This window comes from Ceratotherium simum, chromosome 6, assembly GCF_057802395.1.
Source record: "Ceratotherium simum simum isolate JZ-2026a chromosome 6, ASM5780239v1, whole genome shotgun sequence".
Taxonomy (NCBI): domain Eukaryota; kingdom Metazoa; phylum Chordata; class Mammalia; order Perissodactyla; family Rhinocerotidae; genus Ceratotherium; species Ceratotherium simum.
Genome location: NC_141905.1, coordinates 4,870,750 through 4,887,901, shown reverse-complemented (window position 1 = coordinate 4,887,901; position 17,152 = coordinate 4,870,750). Strand labels below are relative to the sequence as shown.

Below are 17,152 nucleotides of genomic sequence, written 5' to 3'. Positions count from 1 at the left end.
CAGGTGCCTGTTCTGTCCCTCACACTCCCTTTTTCCTTCACAGCTGGCGACGTGGGACTCAGAAAAGGGCCTAAATGGCAGCCTGCAAGAGAGGCCCACTGGCAGCCGCCTCCATGGACTGACTCTCAAAGTGGTGACTGTCTTGGTAGGATCATGGGTATACTGGGGAGGTTCGCTCTTCAGGCTTTCGAGTCAGAGGCTTCTCCCTGTTGGTTTAATGCTGGATTTGGAGAGAAGGGGATCTCGAGTAGTGGCTTGAGTTTTCATAAAGCCTTTCAGTCAAATAATTTTGTGAATAATGAAGGAAGGGTAAGATTGGAGAATCTCTAATCCCCAGGGCCTCTGCGGCTTTCCACTGGGCTGCTCTGGAGAAAGACCACTAATCCAGATCACTACTGAGCTCCAGAGCTGGCACCACTGCTCTATTTGTTCTTGGATGTAAACAGGATCTTGACCTAGTGGTGGTCCTTAGGGGAGCTTTGCTGGTAGCCAGAGTGCCCAGAAAGATGCAGGGGGGAGGACATTCTTCCAGTATCCAACACCACTGATGGGCCCATGTGACACAAAATTAACAATGAAGAGCATTTGTTGCAGTTTTTCTGCATGGTTGTCCTGGAATCATAGACTTTTACATCTTTAAGAGACCTTAGAAGCATCTTCCTTTTAATTTCTTTCTTTGCTATTTTAGAACTATAGGAGACATTTTAGATTTACCTCTTATTAGTGGGTCAGGCATGGTCCAAATTATCCCTTCTGTCCCACCAGGCACTGGCATCTCTTATGCTCTAAGAAGCCTTTGGCAGCAGTATTCCTGCATTCCCTATGTGCACGCTACGAATAAGGATTATATTCTATTTTCCCCCCGAAATTAAATTAATGAGATATGTTCTCTGGGGCTGTTACTAAAAGGTGCCTTCTTATTCGGTTTCACAGGATTGTGGTGGGGAAGGCTGAGTTGTTTTCTAGATGGCCATGTGCCCTACAGGAGCACATGTGACACAGTACAAAATGTGTGAATGTGAACATGGTATGGCTTTGGACTTGAGGACTGTGGGGTTTAATTCTATCCTATCCTTTGACTTGTGATATGACCTTGGCCCATTATTCACCATTATTTTCTAGTACAACCTGATAGATGTGATACTGTCGTCTCTCAATCTAATATCACAGAGCTTTATTGTTATTTATTATCCTGGATGAGAAGTATTCACATTTCTTATGTGGGTCCTCAAGAATTATGGCATTTCCTGAGTGTTACAATGAAAGAATGAAAACAAACCATGTTATTCTGGGAGATGGGGTTCTGGACAGAACCTAGGATAACATGACACAGGACAGGTAAATCTCCATTCCTCCATCCACATGCTGGTTGGTGGGATCTTCCTGTGCACTGTAACCTGGATGTCCATGAGCTGCTTTAGAAAAGGGCAGCGAGGTTGAGACTCCAGGTCTAAATTGGGTAAATACATTCACATGTCTGCAAAGGTTCTACAGTTATGATTCGTCAGATTGGTCTCTCCAATGATACCCTGGAAAGATGTATTAATGAACCTGTTATTTAATTGAAGAACATTCATTCTGTTGTCCTCAGGAAGAGCCTTTTGTTATGGTGGCTGAGAACATCCTTGGACAGCCCAAGCGCTACAAAGGGTTCTCCATAGATGTCCTGGATGCACTGGCCAAGGCTCTGGGCTTCAAATATGAGATTTACCAGGCCCCTGACGGCAGGTACGGTCACCAGCTCCATAACACCTCCTGGAACGGGATGATCGGGGAGCTCATCAGCAAGGTAGGTCCTAAAAGCTGGTCCATGGGGAGGGGCGCACTAGTCTGCCTCTGGGGTGATGTCTAAATTTGGCCCATTATGTGGTTGGAACCTTGGGATCAGCTAAACAGACCACAGGTATCACTCTGCACACACTAAGGCCCTCTTTTGCTCAACCCCCTCCCTCTCTGCTATACCCATTTCTGCTCTTGTATTTCCTCACTCCCTGGCCCTCTGTGTTTTCCTTCTGTGCCCATTGCTCTCATGTCTTTGAAACCTATCTACCATGCCTGCTCTGTAATGCACCCTTTATGACTACCATCCCCACATTTGAGCTGAAATAGGAACCTAGTTCTCTTGGGGAGTACTGGTGAGTGCTTATTCTTTCCCTCATGGCCCATGAGTGGGGTGTGTATGCATGTGTGTGTGCATGCATGTGTGTGAATGAGTGTGTGTGTGTCTGCACTGCTGTGTGCAGGTTCTTCAGCTCCTCATACTAATTTCAAATCGTTACTCTTCCTCCCTCTATACAACCTGGGTCCTCACTGACACTCATGGCATGAGGCTAACTCACTCTGTCCCCATCCTTGCCCCTGTCACCCCATGACCTCTAGGTCATTTCCTCACAATCACTTATGATGGTGGCATCTGCCTCAAGCCCTCCTTCTCCATTGCTACTGTTGCCACCAACCTTGATGTTTGTGACATGCCTAGAGACAACCCTGGGCTCCCAGTGCTTTGACCTCCCCACCTCCGGGGACCTATGCTTGTGCTCCACTCCAGCACCTACACCCATGCACCTTGTTAGCATCACACATGTTTCTGTCAGTGTCCCACTCCGTGACTACAACTTGTTGTTCTTCTGACTCTTTCGGGCCTTTGCTCCTAAAACATAGGTTCTTTGCTTTATAAACCTGTAAAGGCAGACACAAGGCCTATAATTTCACCATTTCTCCTAAACTTAAAAAAAAAAAACAACTTTATTGTGGTATAATTTATATACTATGAAATTTACCCATTCCATATGTACAATTCAATGATTTTTAATAAATCTACTGAGTTGTGCAACCATCACCATAATCTAGTGTTAGAGTCCTTCCATCACCCCAATGAGATCTCTCATACTCATTTACAGTTAATCCCATTCCCAACCCCAGCCCTAGGCAGCCATTATCTACTTTCTTTCTCTATAGATTTGCTTTTGAGAACATTTAATATAAATAGAGTAATACAATATGTAGTCTTTTGTGTCTGGCCCTTTCCACTTAGCATAAGTATTTGAGATTCATCCTTTTCTAAGATTTCTGTGCCCTTCTGATACTGCATCCTTTTGTGCCTGATTGTGCCCTCTGTGGCTGACCTGACAAACCACTGTTCTCTTCATCCCTTGTGATTTTCTGTGTTTCTGATTTCTTGTTCCACCCCAACCCTGACTCGATTCTGTTATTTACCCTCTGATTCTGACATTCAGATTGCTGCCTGCAATTAGAGAAGAAAATCACAAATGTGTCCAGAGGATGTATGAACGATGTGTGGCCTCCAACGTCAGCTAGGCCATCAGGACAGCCTGAGGTCCTTGACTTGTCCTTGGTTGGGCCCCTTGGCTATATCCCTTAGAGACTGTTTTAAAAGTTTACCTTTGTCCTCAAGCAATCTAATAATCTTCTCTCCTCAGTTAGAATAAAAAAAAAGATTGTGCTCCTATGTTAGGGAAAGAAATGGAGACTTCTGAGCATGAAATTCTACTCCAGCTTCCTATAAATTCTCATCTGCAGACATAGGCCCTCACCTGTAGGTTAAGAGGGAGTGTTTTTCCTCCTGTTGCAGGTCACCCCTCCACCTGTGTCACGAGTTGGTTCCCTCGTGCCTCCTCTGGACCTGACTTCAAAAATTAGTTTCCTTCCATCCTGTATTGTAAACCTATTCTGCTCCACCAAGTCTCTTTCTCAGTTCTCAAATATGCTCCAAACTCTCTGAATCCTAAAAAACAAAACAAAACCAAAAAAACCTGTGCATCTTTGGGTTTCTGAGAAGTGAGAGCCAGAGATGCAAATGAATGTGACAAGTACAAGAGGAGAGCTCTGACGTAGTCACCTCCAACATTTTTTCTCTTTACCTTAGATATGTCGTTGGACTTCACAGTTTGCGACATTGGTATATCTGCCCCCCTAGCCCACATATTAAACCTGATAAAATGGTTCTAGTGTGCTTCCCCAATTTGAATCTGTAGGTTGGATCAGTTATCACAGCTGGTCATTCTAAAATAAACCTAGTTATGATGATGCCTCCTACTAGGAGGCCCAAGAGCCAAGATCAAGATGATCACTGTAAATTTTAGTGCTCTTGTGGTTGAAGAGGGTACTTTAGGTCCATTCTTACCTGTCATCAGCCATCTAAGGATAAGGATCCTGACCTCCACCAGTCTTGGCAGCTTTATCCGCACAGCCTAGTTCCGTCTTAAAGGGGTCTTTGTCCATTTTAAAAATTAAGTCCATCTTGGAAAGCAAAAGCCTTGGGAGGTACTTTTGAGGAAGGACACGGTGCAGCATGCCCAGAGAGTCCCTTCACAACACAGATTTCCTATATGAAGAATCAACCCATGTATCTGCAGGCCATGAGTTAAAGAAGGTGGAAGACTAAAGAAGTAGACAACCCCTTTTTTCTTGGAGAATGTTGCTCTCTGTCATAGAGTTTGCATATAAAACAATCAGGGGCTGATATGTTAGTGAGATTCCAGGTAGTTGTATAATTCACTGTATAACTTCTACGGTATTTTAGACAAGACAGACATCAGTGTGAGCTTATGGAGTTTGGAGAGGCTTAACGGAAAAATGGAGTGTCCCTGTGGCCTTGAACTATAGGAAGGATGGAGATAAGCCTAGAAGAAGAGACAAGGGACTTCTCGGGGTGTGTATGATGGCGGGTGGGGTAGAGGGAAACACCAGCAAAAGAAAGGAGATAGCTAAAGTTTGCTAGGGGGACAATAAGAGAGTGAAGAAGAACTGTAATTCATACAGGAATTAAGATGCTTTCTAGACTCTTTTCTCCAGAATAGGTTTCCAGGAGTTTTTAGGGTTTGGGGGAGAAATTTGTAAGGTGAAGGAGGTAATAACAGACAACTTAGTGTTGGATTTTCCTTATAATACTCAAGGGCACAGAGTGTCAACTCTCGACTCTGTTTCCTCTGAACAGAACAACTCAAAGGGCAGAGGGCAGACCTTGACCCAGGGCAGAACCCAGCAGTAAGCTGAGGGCTGCCATCTGATGAGGTGGTTTTGCCTTTCAGAGAGCAGACTTGGCCATCTCTGCCATCACCATCACCCCAGAGAGGGAGAGCGTTGTGGACTTTAGCAAGCGGTACATGGACTATTCGGTGGGGATCCTAATCAAGAAGCCCGAGGAGAAAATCAGCATCTTCTCTCTTTTTGCTCCTTTTGATTTTGCGGTCTGGGCCTGCATTGCGGCCGCCATCCCTGTGGTTGGCGTGCTGATATTTGTGTTGAACCGGATACAGGCTGTGAGGGCTCAGAGCGCTGCCCAGCCCCGACCCTCCACTTCTGCCACCTTGCACAGTGCCATCTGGATCGTCTACGGAGCCTTCGTACAACAAGGTACCTTCCTGGTTTCTTGATGTTGGAATAGGCCCAGGGGCCTGAAAGAACTTGTCTGTTGGCAAAGTTTCCACATGGATTTTGCCAAAGTCATTTTAAATGCAATTTTATTTAATCTCTAGGACAGTACTGTTATCATGCCGCACCCTATTTCTCTGAGTAATATCAGATAGAAATTAAACGAAATGACAACAAGGAACTCAACGTCAAATCCTGATTCTTCAGTTTAGATAAAATTAACTTTGGAGTTCTGCTTTGCACTTTCCTCCCCTCCTACATTAAACTGATTGTTATGCACATGGGGTTGTCAAATGGAACTGTATCTTGCTTAAATTTGAAGTCTTAATGGGAAAAAAAATCATGATTGTTTTGCAATCATCTACGCGGTACTCCAGCCATTCTTAGACACAAACTCTCCTATGTCTGAGAAGTCCGAATAGCACTGGGGGAGTTAAGGATTGTGCAATTTTGACCGGAAACGACAAATTGCATAGTTCCTAATGTGAGTCTCGGCCCTGTTTGCACCTGGCAAAACATGTGTCACCTTTTTGCGAGATTATATAAGAATAGTCAGTGAGAAGATTTCTTCCAATACCACCTAAGGGACCAAGGAGAAGTAATTGGCCTTAAAGAAGCAGCTTCTAACTGAAAGTCACATACAATGATTTCTGAAAATCCTAGGGAAAAAAGTCATCAAGTCAAGGCTGAATATTAATAAAAGTGATATAGGTACATCTCATTTCTGAGGTTTAAAAGAAGGCTAAGGAACACTCCGAGTCGGAGGTCATTCTATATTTACAGAATTCCTCAGACTGCTCTATGTGAATCTGAAATTGGAAAGGGACCTTACATCAGGTTGCAGCTCTGGAAGTTCTCAACCGAGAGAGGTAGAATCTTCTAACTGTCAGATTTTGATATTCAGAACTCTATCCTTGGCATTTTGACAAACATCACATCACTAAAAGGCCAGTCCTGGCTTTTCCATATTTTGTGGTCCTCCATTTCTTTCTGAGATTGGTGGTTTTAGGATTCTTTCCCAGAATTGTCACAGTCCCTCATAACCAGCTGACAGTCACTTCCCTGCTCCCCAGCCCATTACCAGTGATGGCTGCCTATGCCCAGCTGCATGGCAGAGGATTTCCATGGGGATGGGTGTGAGAGCGGAAGCCCAGGACAAATCCGTTTTGCTTGTTTCCCACAGGTGGTGAATCCTCAGTGAACTCCATGGCCATGCGCATCGTAATGGGCAGCTGGTGGCTCTTCACTCTCATCGTGTGCTCCTCCTACACGGCCAATCTTGCTGCCTTCCTCACAGTGTCCAGGATGGACAACCCCATAAGGTAAGATCATTCCTCCTTCCAGATCTGGGACCATTCAGCTCTCGGAGGCTGTAAAGAGAGGATGCAAACATCTCCGGGCGGGACAGGACTTAGATCCCACATCTGCAACTTGATGATCGTAATCTTTAATGCATGAAGAGCTTCCCTCCTGTTGTATTTTATTTCAGGCACAATTAAATAAATGTATAAATTCATTAATAATATTTCTCTGAATATTTAAATGCTGCTTATTAGACTAATAAATCAAAACATTAAAAATTAATGAATTAAATTTCCTCTGATGTTTAAACATTGATTACAAACTTATTTAATCAAAATTTTCTAAACATTTAATTAAAATTAATTAAAATCACAGGTCTAGTATATTTTTCAAGTCTTCAAACGCTCTAAAATTATTTTTAGAAACATGTCAATTATCACAGTGATTAGAAAACTTATTTCACTTATATTTATAAAATTACAAAATTATTAAAACCAAAGACTAAAAAATGTTTCTTCATTTTACCAAAATGTTAGAAATATGGCATAAAAGAATTAGTTCAACATAGTGAAATAACTTGGAAATGCCTTTGTTTTATGATCAGTTTCCCACATACTGAGTAAATTACAGAAGAACTTGAGTGCAGTGAACATATATTGAATATGTGATTGCTGAAGTGACCAAAAGCACAGATCTGTTCTACTCTTCCCAGAGTATACTATCGGCTTCAATATCACCTCTCACTTGACCCCTGATTATGGTTTTTTGTGTCCCTGCCTTCACTAATTTCTCCTTTAATTCATCATACTTACTATCATCATATTGATTCTTTTGATCCATAGCATTAGTCAAGTCATCCATACTCAACCAGCTTCTATGGCTCCCAAATGTCTATTTAAAAGAGTTCAGACTCCTTGACTAGGATTCAAAATTCAGTATGGTATTATATAGATCTTTTTTAGATGACATTTGTATGGAGATATAGATTCTCATGCAGTTGTGAGAAATAATGCAGAGAAGGCCTCATAGCATCCTTTAATCCGTTTCCCCCAATGGTAACATTTTGCAAAACTATAGCATCATATTATCACAGCCAGGGTATTGACATTAATAAAATTGACTGATTCTGTTTAGATTTCTCCTCTTGTACTCATTTCTCTGTGTGTGTGTATGTGTGTGCATTTGGTTCTATACCGTCTTATCACATGTATAGATTTGTATATCCCCACCGCGGTAGAGATGCTAAATAATTTTATCCCTACAAGGATCCTTTCTGTTGTCCTTTTATAGCCACACCCACTTCCTTCACACTTCTTCCCCTCCAGTCCTGTTCTTAACCTCTGAAAACCACTAGTGTGTTCGCCATTCCTAAAATTTTGTCCTTTCAAATATGTGATATAAGGAATCCTACATTTTGGGATTGGCTTTTTCATTCAGCATAATTTTCTGGAGATTCATCCAGATTGTTGTGTGTATTAATAATGTGCATTATTATTGCTAATAATAATAATTAGCAATAATACTTCATTGCTTTTTGTGTCTCAGTAGTATTCAGCGTACTACAGTTTGTTTAACGATTCATCCGTTGCAGGACATCTGGTTGTTTCCAGTTTTAGGTGATTATGAATAAAGCCTGTATGAACATTTGCGAGTAGTTTTTTGTGTGAAAATAAGTTTTCATTTATATGTGATATATATCCAAGAGTGTAATTGCTGGGTCAGTTGGTAATTGCATGTTGAGGTTTATAAGAAACTATCAAACTGTTATCCAGAGTGACTACCGTTTTACATCACTACTAGTGATGCAGGAATGATCCAGTTTCTTTGCATCTTTGCCAGTGTTTAGTGTTGTCACTATTTTTATTTCACCATCTTGATGGGCATGGAGTGATATCTCATTGTGATTTTAATTTGCATTTCCCTAATGACTCATTATGTTGAACATCTTTTCATGTGCTTATTGCTATTTGTATATCCTCTTTGGTGAAATATCAGTTTGTGTATTTCGCTCATTTTCTATGGATTGTTTGATTATTACTGTTGAGTTTTGAAAGTTCTTTATATATTTTAGATATTAGTTCTTTGCCAGATATGTGGTTTGCAAATATTTTCCCCTACTCTGTAGTTTATCTTTTTAGCCTCTTAACAAGGTCTTTCACAGAGAAAAGTCTAATTCTTATGAAGTCCAATTTATATATTTATTCTTTTGTGGATCATGATTTTGATGTCAAGTCTAACTCTTTGCCTAGCCCTAGACTCTGAATATAATCTCCTATTCTTTCTTCCTATAAGTTTTGTAGTTTTACATTTCAGTTCACAATCATGTTTGAGTTAATTTTTTTATAAGGTGTGAGGTTTAGGTTGAGTTCTATTTTTCTTTTTTTTTTTGTCTATGGATGTCAAATTACTCTAGCACCATTTATTAAATAGGCTATCCTTCCTTCATTGAATTGCTTTTGTAATGTGTTAGAAATCAGTTGGGCATATTTGTGTGGGTCTATTTCTGAGTTCTCTTTTCAGTTCCATTGATCTTTGTCTGTCCCTTTGCTAATACCACACTGTCTTGATTACATAGCTACAGAGTAATCCTTAATTAAGGTTGGACAGAGTGATACCTCTCATTTTACTCTTCTTTGTTAAAATTGTTTTAACTATTCTAGGTCCTGCACCTTTCCATATAAATTTTAGAATAAACTTGTCTATGTCTATAAAAAATTTTTCTGTGGTTTTGATAGGAATTGCGTTATAAGTGTAATTGCATTAAACAAATAGATCATAACTTGCTGAGAATATTTATCATGAATGGGTACTGGATATTGTCAAATGCTTATTTTGTGTTTGTTGACATGATTATATCCTTTCTCTTCTTCAGCTTGTTAATATTATAGATTATTTTGATTGTTTTTCAAATTTTGTACACCTCGAATGAATCTCACTTGGTCATGCTCTATGATTCTTTTCCTATATTGTTGGATTCTATTTGCTGATATTCTGGTTGAGGATTTTTGCAACTAAATTCATGAGAAATATTGGTTTGTACTTTTGTTTCTTGTACTGTCTTTCTCTGGTTTTGATATCAGGGTAACACTGGCTTCATAAAATGATTGAGGAAGTCTTCTGTTGTCTTCTATTTTCTGGAAGAGACTATGAAAAATTGGCGTTAATTCTTCTTTAAACGTTTGGTATAATTCTCTGGGAAAACTACCTAGGCCTAAAGATTTCACATTTTTGGAGCTTTTAAATTATGAATTAATTTTTTCATAGCTATAGGGCACTTCATATTGTCTATTTCATTTTCAAGACTAGTTGGTTTATAGTGTTGTTCATGTTTTCCATTTACTTGCTGATCTTCTGTCTAGTTGTTTTATCAATTATTGAAAGTGGGATATTGAAGTCTCCAACTTTTTTTGTAGAACTGTCTATTTCTCCCTTCAATCAATTTGCTTCATATATTTTGGAGCTCTATTGTTAGGTGTATATATGTTTATTATTGTAATTGTATATTAGTGAATGACCCTTTTATCATTGTCCTTGTTTGTCTCTCATAAAAATTTTTGTCTTAAAGACTACTTTATCTGACATTAGTATAACCATGCCAGTTCTCTTTTGGTTATTGTTTGCACAGAATATTTTTTCATCTTTTTACTTTCAATATATTTGCCTTTGAATCTAAAGTGAGTCACTTCCACACAGCATACAGTTGGTTACGTTTTTTAACCCATTCTACCAATCTCTACATCTTAACTGGAGAGTTTAATCCATTTCTATTTGTTATAATTAGTGATAAGGAAGAACTCACTTCTGCCATTTTGCTATTTGTTTTCTATATGTCATATCTTTTTTGTTCCTCATTTCCTCTATTATTGCCTTTTTTGTGTTAAGTAGATATATTTTGCATACCATTTTAATTTCCTTGTTGTTTCTTTTACTATATATTTTTTGAGTTATGGTCTTAGTGGTTGCCCTAGGCATTACAATTAACATCTTAATTTATAGCAGTTTAGGTTGGATTAATACCAACTTTATTTTAATATAACATGAAAACTTTGCTCCCGGAATATCACTCTGTTCCACTCCATCTCTTCCCTAACAACTCCTTTTTGAAGCAGTCTGATCTCTTCCTTTTTAGGAGATAATTAAAAATTTTTTTTTCCAATTTATTCAATGGATGGTCTTCTATATTTAGTTTTTAAGTTATTTTTTATTGTGTTTTACTTATTGAATAAACTTCACAATTTGTTTAAAAACAAGTTTATCTAGATATTAGAATATATTATTAAAATATGTTTATTGTTTTTTAATTTTTATTTTTTAAATTATGGTAAAATGTATATAACACATTTTATCATTTTAATTGTTTTTAAGTATACAGTTGTGTCATTAAGTATATTTACATTGTTCTACAAACATCCCCACCATCCATCTATAAAATACTTCATCTTACAAAACTGAAAGTCTATACGATACTCCCCATTCCCCCCTTCTCCAGACCCTGGAAACCACCATCCTATTTTCTGTGTCTATGTATTTGACTACTCTAGGTACCTCATATAAGTGAAATAATACAGTGTTTGTCCTTTTATGGCTGGCTTATGTCACTTGGCGTATCTTCAACTTTCACCCATGTTGTAGCATGTGTCAGAATTTCCTTCCTATATAAGGCTGAATAACATTTCATTGTATGTATATACCACATTTTGTTTATTCATTCATCTGTCGAGGAACAGTTGGGTTGCTTTCATTTTTTGGCTATTATTTAATAATGCTGCTATAAACATGGATGTACAGAAATCCGATTCAAGTCTCTGCTTTCAATACTTTTGGGTATATACTCAGAAGTGGAATTGCTGAGTTATATGGTAATTCTTTGTTTAATATTTTTGAGGAACTACCTTACCAAATCCACAGCAGCTGCACCATTTCACATTCCCACCAGGATGCACAAGGATTCCAATTTTTCCACATCCTTGCCAATACCTGTTTTCCGTTTTGTTTTTGTTTTCATAATAATAATTATCCTAATAGGTATGAAGTGGTATCTCATTTTGGTTTTGATTTGCATTTCCCCAATGATTAGTGATTTTGAGCATCTTTTCATGTGTTTATTGGCCATGCGCATTCTTCTTTAGAGAAATGTCTATTGAAGTCCTTTGCCCCTTTTTAATTGGGTTGTTTTGTTATTGAATTGTAAGAGTTTTTTTTATATATTCTGGCTATTAATTCCTTATCAGATATATTATTTGCAAATATTTTCTCCCATTCCATGGGTTGCCTTTTCGTTCTGTTGCTAGCATCCTTGGATGCAGAAAGTTTTAATTTTGATGAAGTCCAAATATTTTTGTTGTTATTGCCTTTGCTTTTCTTGACATATCTGGGAAATCATTGCCAAATCCAATGTCATGAAACTTTTCCCATGTGTTTTCTTCTAAGAGTTTTATAGTTGTAGGTCTTATATTTAGATCTTTGATCCATTTTGAATTAATTTTTGTACATGGTGTAAGGTAAGGGTCCTACATCATTCTTTTGCATGAAGATATCCAGTTTTCCCAGCACCATTTGTTGACAAGACTGTCCTTTCCGCATTGAATAGTCTTGACACCCTTGTTGAAAATCATGTGGCCGTATATGGGATAGTATTTCTGCACTCTCTGTTCTATTCCGTTGGTCTGTATGTTTGTCTTCATGCCAGTACCACACTGTTTTGATTACCGTGGCTCTGTAGTACATTTTGAGCTCAGGAAGTTTGAGATCAACTTTGTTCTTTTTCAGGATTGTTTTGGCTATTTGAGGTCCCCTTGAGATTCCATATGAATTTTAGGATGGATTTTTCTATTTCTCCAAAAGCCGTCATTGGAATTTTCATAGAGATTGCATTGAATTTGTAGATCGTTTTAGGTAGTAGTAGTGACATCTTAACAATATTGTCTTCCAATCCGTGAAGGCAGAACGTCTTTCCATTTATTTGTGTCACTAATCTCTTTCAGAAACATTTTTTTTAGTTTTCAGTGTACATGTCTTTTGCCTTTTTGGTTAAGTTTATTCTTTGGTATTTTATTCTTTTTGATATGATTGTAATTGGAACTGAAATTGTTTTTGTAATTTCCCTTTCAGATTGTTATTGCTAATGTATAGAAAAGCAACTAATTTTTCTGCATTGATTTTGTATCCTGCAACTTTGGTTAATTCATTTATTAGTTCTAATGTGTGTGTGTGTGTATGTGTGTGCATGTCTAATTTCAAGGGTTTCTACATACAAGGTTGAGTTGTCTGACAACACAGATACTTTTACTTTTTCCTTTCCAACTTGTATATCTTTTATTTTTTTTTGTTGCCTAATTGTCTGACTATGACTTCCAGTACTATGTTGAATAAAAGTGGTGGAGATGGACATTCTTTTCTTATTTCTGATCTTAGAGGAAAGGTTTTTAATCTTTACCTTTGAGTATGATGTTAGCTTTGGGTTTCTCATATATGGCCTTTGTTATATTAAGGTAATTTTCTATTCTTCCTAGCATGCTGAATGTTTTTATCATGAAGGGGTGTTGAATTTTGTCAAATGCTTTACCTGCATTGAGATAATATTTTTTTCTTCATTCTGTTAATGTAGTACATTACATTGATGGATTTTTATATGTTAAACCATTCTTGCATTCCAGGAATAAATCCTGCTTGGTCGTAGTGCATAATCCTTTTAATATGCTGTTGAATTCAATTTTCTAATATTTTATTGAGGATTTTTACATAAGTATTCCTCAGGAATATTTGTCTGCATTTTTCTTTTCTTGTAGTGTCTTTTTAGAGCTTTGGTATCAAGGTAGTGCTGGCCTCATAGAATGAGTTAGGAAGTGTTCCCTCCTGTTGAATTTATCTGTTAAGTGTTTGAGGAGGATTGGTGTTCATTCTTCTTTAAATCTTTGGCAGAGTTCCCCAGTGAAGCTATCTGGTCCTGGACTTTTCTTTGTTAGAGGGTTTTTAATTACTAAGTCAATCTCCTTATAGAGGGTTTTTAATTACTAAGTCAATCTCCTTACTAGTTATTGGTCTATTCAGATTTTCTACTTCTTCAAGATTCAGTCTTAGTATGTTGTGTGTTTCTAGTAATTTGTCCATTTCATTTAGGTTATCCAATTTTTGGCATACAATTGACAGGTATTACGATATAAATATATTTGATTTTACTTCTCTCATGTCCATTTATGCATTCTAAATTGTTTTCATGATGTTTAACATTCTATTACCATTATTATTATTATGGTTCCCCACTACCATCACTGGAAGTTTAGCATCCTCTTTTAACCTCCAGTGGTTTCCTTTAGGCTTAAATATACATGCACTACTATTTTTCTTTCAGAATCAAGAGTAAAACCATATATTCATATCTCTCCCTATATAAGATGATAATAGAATACCTTTTTTTCCTCCTTTCCTTCCACGTACTCAATCGTTTTTTGTTGATAGAATATGAGATTTTAGACTTATTGTACTATGGTTCTTTCTTTTCTTCTTTTTTAAAAAAATATTTTATTTTTTCTCTAAGATACGTATTTGGCATTTGCATTTTTTTGTTTTATCCCATCCACATTTATATTCATTATTTGGACTGAATTCTATGTTCCAGGTGGTTTCAATGTTTGTTGACTGGCTCTTTATTCTATGACTTAAGCATTTTTTATTTCTTTATTTTAATGAATTTTTGTTCAGCTAGAGTAGCTCTTTGAGCAATCTATCTAGCAAGAGTGGTATATTTTCTGAGACAGCATATCTGCGAATCTTTTTCTTTTGCATTTACATATGAGTTAAAATTTATCTGGGTATAATATTCTTGTGTCACAACTTTTCCCCTTAGGAGTCTGTAGAATTTGCTGCATTGCTCTTCCTTATGTGATGCTATAGAGAAGCCTGAGAATACCCCAGTCAGCCCCCCTTTTCCCCTCCTCTTTTCTTTCCTCTCTTCCCTTCTCACTCTTTCCTCTATTCTTCCCTCTTTTTCTCCATCTCCATCTTCTCCCTTCTCTCCTTCCTCTTCCCTTTCCTCTTCCCTTTCTCTTTTCCTCTTCCTCCTCTCTCCCTCCTGTTCTTCTTCTTGTCTTTCGTCTTCCTCCCTCTGCTTTAATCCTGCCTCGTCCTTCTCCCTCCCGTTCTTCTCTTTGTCACTCTGCTTGTCTTCACCTCCTCCCTCTCCTTGTCACTCTCCTCTTCCCTTTCTTTTCCTTCTCCTCCTCCCCACTGTTCCTCCTTCTTCCTTCTCCTCCGTGTCTTTCTTGCCCTCATTTTCCGCTTTTTCCTTGTCTCTCCTCTCGTCTTCCTCCTCCTCCTCCTGTCCTCTTCCACTTCTCCCTGTTTCTGATCCTTTTTCTCCTTCTTTTTCTATCATCCTTCTCCCCTTCTTATTTTCCTTTTCCTCCTCCACCTCTCCTCCTTTCTTATGCTTTCTTCCTTGTAATTAACCTGAATAATAGCTTTGAATTTAAAAACTTCCATCAATATTTAATGTCAACCTATATGTCATTAATTATGACTAGAATACTGTGAGTCCTTTTTACATGTGACAAGAAACTTGTACATTAGCTCAATAATTTTATCATCTATTAAATCTTTCCTTATCTATTAAATCTTTCCTATTTATCCTTGTATTTTTTCCAGGCACATTAACTTTTCATATGTTGGAACTAGGAGTCCTCCATATCTGCTGTACTCTCTTTGATTATTTTTAATTCGTTATCCTTTTCCTTTTCCTTCTGGGAGAGTTCTTCAGTTTGTCTTCCACATTTCTGATTAGCTTTTCTCCAGTGTTCATATACTTTTCAACCATGTTAATGAGTATATAAATTCTACTTGTATGTTTTGATTTCCCCTTCATTCTTTCTTCCTCCCACTGTGTTAGTACCTTGTTTATTTCTCAGTCACTCTTTATGGATTTCATTTAAAATTTTTGTTATAAAGAGTCCTCACTGTAGTAAATTATACCTATGGTGAGACAAATATTTTTAAAATTTTACTTTATTTTTTTAGCATATATTTTTGAACAATATCTTTTTAGTATCTTTAATGCAATATAATATAAATGTATTTATACATGATTTCTTTCATGCTGACTCCTTTCTATATGCCTCCATGTTGTTGTTTTGATGTTTAGTTTGCTCTTCCTAGATTCTGGAGAACCCTTTCCATAGACAAATAGGTAGAGTCTCCTTGGATCTCCTAATAGAACACCTGGTAGGTAGGTAGGTAATAGAACTACCTGGCAGGTAGACTCATCCTCTCAGATCTTAAACTGGGCTTGCAAGTGTAGGTGGAGACTGTGATATAAATTCCTATTACCAGTCCTGTGCCTTAGTGGAAATCTTTCCCTTTTGAATTTTTGCCCTAGTGATAAAGATTTTTGCCTTGTTTCTAGAATTCTGATTGATTCATCCACAACAGTAAGAAAAGCCACAGTGTATCTTTTTTTAACCTCCTTTATGGCATTACTATTTTCTGTGTCAGAGACAAATGCCAGTAAACTGAGGCTTTTGCCTGCTGGCCCCTGCAGAACCCGGAGGAATCCAGGGGACTTCCATTGTTGCTACTTTGTAATTTTTTTTTTATAATTTTATTTATTTATTTTTCCCCCAAAGCCCCAGTAGACAGTTGTACGTCATAGCTGCACGTCCTTCTAGTTGCCGTATGTGGGACACGGCCTCAGCATGGCCGGAGAAGCAGTGCGTCAGTGCGCGCCCGGGATCTGAACCCGGGCCGCCAGCAGCGGAGCGCACTCACTTAACCGCTAAGCCACGGGGCCGGCCCTGCTACTTTGAATTGTTTGCCTATGTGGATATGAAAAGAAGTCCACTGAGATGCACTTTCAAAGCGAAATGAATTTGAATCTCCTATTACTGTCTCCCACTAATTGCTCCCATCTCCCCAAAATATTTGGTAAGTTGGTAGCATCCTTCCCTAGGTTCATGATACATGATTCTCTATAGTTTAAGAAATTATCTGGCAGTTTCAGTAGGTATCTGGCAGGCTGGATAATGGATATCTGTCCTTTCTTTATCAACATATCTTTCTTATTAAGCCAAATGATCTTCAACCTATACATCTCAAGCTAATATAAAACCATTCAATAATGATTGAAATCCCCATTATAAATGTTCCTAGTTACTATCCATATAAATGTCCTAGTCTTTGGAACCTATAAATTTATTTAAACCACATAGAGAAGGCTGGTATCCAAGAGAGACTGAAATTTTCTAGAGAACAAGAGATATACTTAGCAATTACCTTAAGGATTTTTAGCTTTTTCATTTGCAGTGGGTATGAGGTACCTTCAGGGAGGAGGGCTTATCTCACTTATAGTTTACTAAAAATGTCTCAAAATGTTGTAATCACTTTCATCTCCATTACAGTTACAAATAGATCTTCACCTGTTACCATGATGAAAACAGAGTCATTAGAAAAAGGTAGCATTGGCAGG

The 17,152-nt window shown here is 37.9% G+C and overlaps 1 protein-coding gene across 1 annotated transcript in view; it reads left to right on the top strand.

The window, feature by feature from the left end:
• GRID1 (glutamate ionotropic receptor delta type subunit 1) overlaps positions 1 to 17,152 on the top strand; it is a 707,967-nt gene that overhangs the window by 594,179 nt on the left and 96,636 nt on the right. The window contains exons 9-12 of the mRNA XM_004432480.3: positions 44 to 145; positions 1,592 to 1,789; positions 5,052 to 5,376; positions 6,578 to 6,716. Coding sequence (XP_004432537.1) covers positions 44 to 145; positions 1,592 to 1,789; positions 5,052 to 5,376; positions 6,578 to 6,716 — 764 coding nt within the window. The remainder of the gene's footprint in view (positions 1 to 43; positions 146 to 1,591; positions 1,790 to 5,051; positions 5,377 to 6,577; positions 6,717 to 17,152) is intronic.